Raw genomic sequence first — 4,755 nt, 5'->3', positions numbered from 1 at the left:
CAGCACAGCGAATTTCACAAGCCAAAACAAAGAAAACCTAACGCATTGTTGAGCTAGATTACTTACTGACTTTACAGGAGTTGGAGGGCTTGCATCCTTGATCTGTTCCTGGCAAAGGTATCACACAGACAGACAAAAGCCTTCCCCCTACCCTCCAGATTTGAAAGTATCTTGTCCCCTCATTAGTCATTTTGGGTCAGGTGCCAGCCAGGTTACCTGAGCTTTTCAAGCCTTTACAGGTAAAAGGGTTTTGCCTCTGGCCAGGAGGGATTTTCTAGCCCTGTGCACAGAAAGGTGGTTCCCCTTCCCTTTATATTTATGACTGGGCCATGAAGTGCCGCGACAGGACGGGGCCACTGGCTGCAGCAATCTTTGCCTGAGGATGTTGCCGGGGCCAAGACTATACCAGGGTTCAAAAAGGAACTAGATACGTTCATGGAGGATAGGTCCATCCTAGCCAGGAGGGGCAGGGACGGTGTCCTGAGCCTCTGTTTGCCAGAAGCTGGGAACGGGCGACAGGGGATGGATCACTTGATGATTCCTTGGTCTGTTCATTCCCTCTGGGACACCCGTGTCGGTAGACAGGAGACTGGGCTGGATGGTGCTTTGATCTGACCCAGTCTGGCTGTTCTTATGTACTTATATGCCAAGAAGTTGGTCGATCCACCCATGTCGCTCCAGGGTGTGAAAACTCCACTCCCCAGAGAGATGTAGCTAAACCCAGCTAACCCCCAGTGTACACAGCACTGGATCGATAGAAGAATTACTCTGTAAGAACTGGCTACCACTTTCTTGGGAGGTGCATTACCTACGCCCACCCTTCGGAGTCGGTTACGTCTACACTGAGGGACTACACCAATGCCGGTGCCAACTCTAAGCAGCCATCTTGCCCCATCTCCCCTTCCCTCGGCCACCCCTCCTCCAGCCCCTTCCTCAGCCCCCCCAGACGCGGCACCCACCCAGGAGCCGCCTCGCCAGGGCCCCCTTGACATCAGCGTTGCGCAGGCTGTAGATGGCGGGGTTGAGGGTGGGGATGACCACGGTGTAGAAGGCAGCAGCCATCTTGTCAGCCTGTGTGGCGTAGCTGCCTTCGGGCCGCAGGTACATGAAGATGAGGGTCCCGTAGAGCACGGCCACAGCTGCCAGGTGGGAGCCGCAGGTGGGGGCAGCCCGGCGCAAGCCCGCCCGCCCCACGGCCCCGAGGATGAGCCCGTAGGAGGCCAGGATGGCCAGCAGGGTGACGCTCTGGATGGCGCCGCAGATGGCCAGCAGCAGGGCCTGGTTGAGGCTGGTGTCGGCACAGGCCAGCTCCAGCACGGGTGGGATGTCGCAGAAGAAGTGGTCGAGGGCGCGGCTGCGGCAGAAGGGAAGGCGGAAGGCCAGGCCGGAGTGCACGGCCGCACTGGCCGCCCCGGCCGCGTAGGAGCCCAGCACCAGCCCGCGGCAGAGGCGGGGTGGCACGGCAGCCTGGTAGTGCAGCGGGCGGCAGACGGCGGCATAACGGTCGTAGGCCATGGCAGCCAGCAGGCAGCACTCCGCGTCCCCCGCGGTGGCGAAGAGAAACATCTGGAGGGCGCAGGCCGGGCCAGGGAGGGTGGCCCAGCCGGCCAACAGGCCCCACAGCATGACGGGGCCCACGGCGCAACAGGAGCAGAGATCCAGCAGCGCCAAGTGGCTGAAAAAGTAGTACATGGGGGTGTGGAGGGAGCGCTCGGCCCGGATCAGAACCGCCAGGCCCAGGTTCCCTGCCAGGCCCAGCAGAACGATGGGCAATGCCAGCGAGAAGAGCAGCAGACTTAGGTCTCGGCGGGAGGGGAAGCCCACGAGGAGGAAGTCAGTCACCACTGTCCGGTTTGGCCCGGCCATGGGGGGGCACAGATCTGTGGGGAGGGAGCGTGGGTGAGAGCCTGCCCCTCTGCCAGTGCCCTCAGCCCAGGGTGGGGATGGCACTGCTCCTAGCGTCAAGGGTCTGGTGTTCGGGGAGGGCTGGCCTGGCACGGAGATGCAGCCACCTCTGGGGCGGAGCAGTTGGGGAACAGCCACACATAACGCCACACAACAGTTTAGGCTACGAAGCAAAGAATAAGCCAACATCCAAACACTCTTTAGGGACGTTGGCAGGCGAAGGGCGTTGGTGAGGAAAGCGGGGTTCACGGCGTTCCCTTTGGAAAGAGGGGGCGGTGATTTAAACCTGCAGGCGCTACTGAGCTGCAGGGAGCTGCAAAGATGCCTGGGGCAGGGAGATGAGATAGAGGGACCTGGAGGCAGCGTGGGAATGTGGCGTGGGCCGACAGCAGGACGGGCACTCAGGACTCCTGGGTTCTATTCGCAGCTCCGCTACTGACCGGCTGGGTTACGCTGGGCAAGTTACTTCACAACTCTAGGGCTCTGCTTCCCCTGGTGCATTTAGACTGGGAGCTCTCCAGGGCAGAGCCGGTCTCTCAGTGTATGTCTGGGCAGCACCCGGCACGATGGGGCCCTGATCTCTGTCGGGGTCTGGGCAGCACCCGGCACAACAGGGTGCCCTGCTCTTGGTTAGGGTCTGGACAGTGCCCGGCCCGACGGGGTGCCCTGATCTCTGTCAGGGTCTGGATAGTGCCTGGCACAATGGGGGGCCCTGATCTCTGTCGGGGTCTGGGCAGCACCCGGCACAACAGGGTGCCCTGCTCTTGGTTAGGGTCTGGACAGTGCCCGGCCCGACGGGGTGCCCTGATCTCTGTCAGGGTCTGGATAGTGCCTGGCACAATGGGGGGCCCTGATCTTGGTTGGGGTCTGGGCAACACCCGGTACAAGGGAGGCTCTGATCTGCAGCACTCAGTGTCACCCCCCCACCCTGATTTCATGTGCAGCCTCCAATCGGTACCATAATACACATCCCCATAAAGTGTGGAGGGACACAGTCCCCAGCCTGGCCCCTCGAAGGGATGGGGACACCTGGTGGGGGTTGGTGGCTGAGAGCCCCAAGGGCCAGGTGCAATGATTGGGGGTGCACAGTCGGAGCAGATAAGAGAGGGGGATGGTCCAGACAGCTTGGGGGGGCCCCCTGATCCTGAACACTGATCCCTCCATCCCAGACTGAGCTGGACACACACGGCCTGGGGGGGGGGCTCGGGGAGGAGCCCCAGGCCTGGGAGAGGAGGGAAGAACTAGCAGAAGGGGCCGGAGCTGAGAGGTACCGAGGGGGACAGGGTAACAGGATGGGGGGATCCTCCGAGCAGGGCAGGGATTAGAAAGGGGGACAGCTGAAGAGAAGGAAGGAAAATTGCCTCCGGCTGAGAGAGAGAGAGAAGGACTGGGATGGGCTGGGAGCCCTTTATGGGCAAAGCATGGAGGGATTCGCCCCTGAGAACCCAGGAGTCCTGGCTCCCAGCCCCCGCTGCTCCAACCCACTAGATCCCACTCCCCTCCTGGAGCCAGGGAGAGAACCCAGGAGTCCTGGCTCCCAGTGACTGGCTGGCCAGCCCCCCAAGCAGAGATGGGCTCAGCAAGCGAGGAGGTGATGGGGGTCAGTGCGGAGAGGGCGTCTGTAAGGGACTGCGGAAGACTTTGTTACGGCCTCGCTAGGGAACTTCCGCTTTCTCGAGGCCGCCCGGTCACTGTAGGACACGAAGAACCAGCGTTAGGCCGGTTCTGTCTGCCCTGCATGGCCCTTTCCCAGTTTGCGAAAAGCCCCTGTTGGGAAGTACCTTATATATTCATGAGCTGCTTTTGTGCACTGCTTATTGGGGCTCGCTGTGTACCCCGTGGTCGGAGTCCGTCCCAGGCAAAGCTCCGGTGCGCTCGCTTGGCGTCCCCTAACCTTCGACAAAGCCAGTAACTCGCTGCTTAGCTGCGTGTGGGTCTCGTTTTCCAGAGTACCTCTGCCGGCCTGCGGTGCTTCGAACACCTTGGCCCAAAACAGTGTCCCTACCCGGGAAAGGCCCCGTGTCCGGTTCCTGCCCCAGGGCACCCGGCCTACCTGGTGAAGGGCAGGGTCTGCGTCTCTCTCGCTGCCGGTGCCCACTGCTTTCCACCCAGGCAGTGCCGGGGCTTTTATGGCCCCTTTCCCTGGCATCCACGAGTCCTCCCCTGGCACCGACTCCCAGGGCTCCTGCCTGAGCCAATCCCCACCGTGCCAGCCAGGCCCCGCAGACAGAGGGGCTGGGCAAGCGCGTCACCCCCAGCTCCTGTCTGCGGGGATTCAGACGCAGGTGGCTACTTGCATGGGAAATTGGAGGCCTGCAGAGCAGGGAGATGCTGGGCCACAGATCCCCGAGTCCAAGAGCTTCCAGTCACCCGTGTTAGAGCAGAGCCAGCCTCGGATCTTCTGCCCTGCTGCCAAGAGAGGCCGGCCCCCGGCTGGCACCAGGGGCTGGGCTCTTTGCACCAGCACAGTGTGAGGGAGTCACCATCCCTGGCCCTTCCGAGGCTGGGCGCCTGTGTTTTGTTCGACCCCACTCCCCTCAGAGGAAAGAACCCAGGAGTCCTGGCTCCCAGCTCCCCTGTTCTAACCACCAGACCCCACTGCCCTCCCGGAGAACATAAGAAGATAAGAACGGCCCGACTGGGTCAGACCAAAGGTCCATCAAGCCCAGTTATCCTGCCTTCCGACAGTTGAAGGGTTCCTGTTTAGCTATTCCACCTGGAAGCAGGCGGGGCTCACCCTGACTGTTCTGTAGAAGCAATGCACACATTGCTCTATCCAAGGACAAGGGCTAGATATGAACCCTGAGAAGTTGATTAAAAGACAGTGACCGTGGGAAGCTTTCTTAGCCT

General features: G+C 61.3%; 1 protein-coding gene across 2 annotated transcripts; it reads right to left on the bottom strand.

Moving 5' to 3' along the window:
- Positions 1–933: 933 nt before the first annotated feature.
- LOC311511876 (olfactory receptor 5C1-like) lies at positions 934–4,481 on the bottom strand (the record flags this gene model as incomplete). Of its 2 annotated transcripts, none has more annotated exons than XM_084612804.1 (2): positions 3,687–4,481; positions 934–1,880 (listed from the first exon to the last, which is right to left on the bottom strand). In XM_084612804.1, the coding sequence occupies exon 2, from the start codon at positions 1,864–1,866 to the stop codon at positions 934–936; it is 933 nt and encodes a 310-aa protein (XP_084468930.1). In that variant the 5' UTR covers positions 1,867–1,880; positions 3,687–4,481. The 2 variants fall into 2 exon arrangements, with proteins under 2 accessions (XP_084468930.1, XP_084468931.1); XM_084612805.1 differs by having other exon boundaries at positions 3,959–4,481.
- Positions 4,482–4,755: the final 274 nt, after the last annotated feature.

Source organism: Lepidochelys olivacea (assembly GCF_965140295.1).
Source record: "Lepidochelys olivacea isolate rLepOli2 genome assembly, chromosome: 23".
Taxonomy (NCBI): Eukaryota; Metazoa; Chordata; order Testudines; family Cheloniidae; genus Lepidochelys; species Lepidochelys olivacea.
The sequence above is the reverse complement of the archived record's forward strand: the minus strand, read 5'-3'. Positions and strand labels throughout refer to the sequence as shown.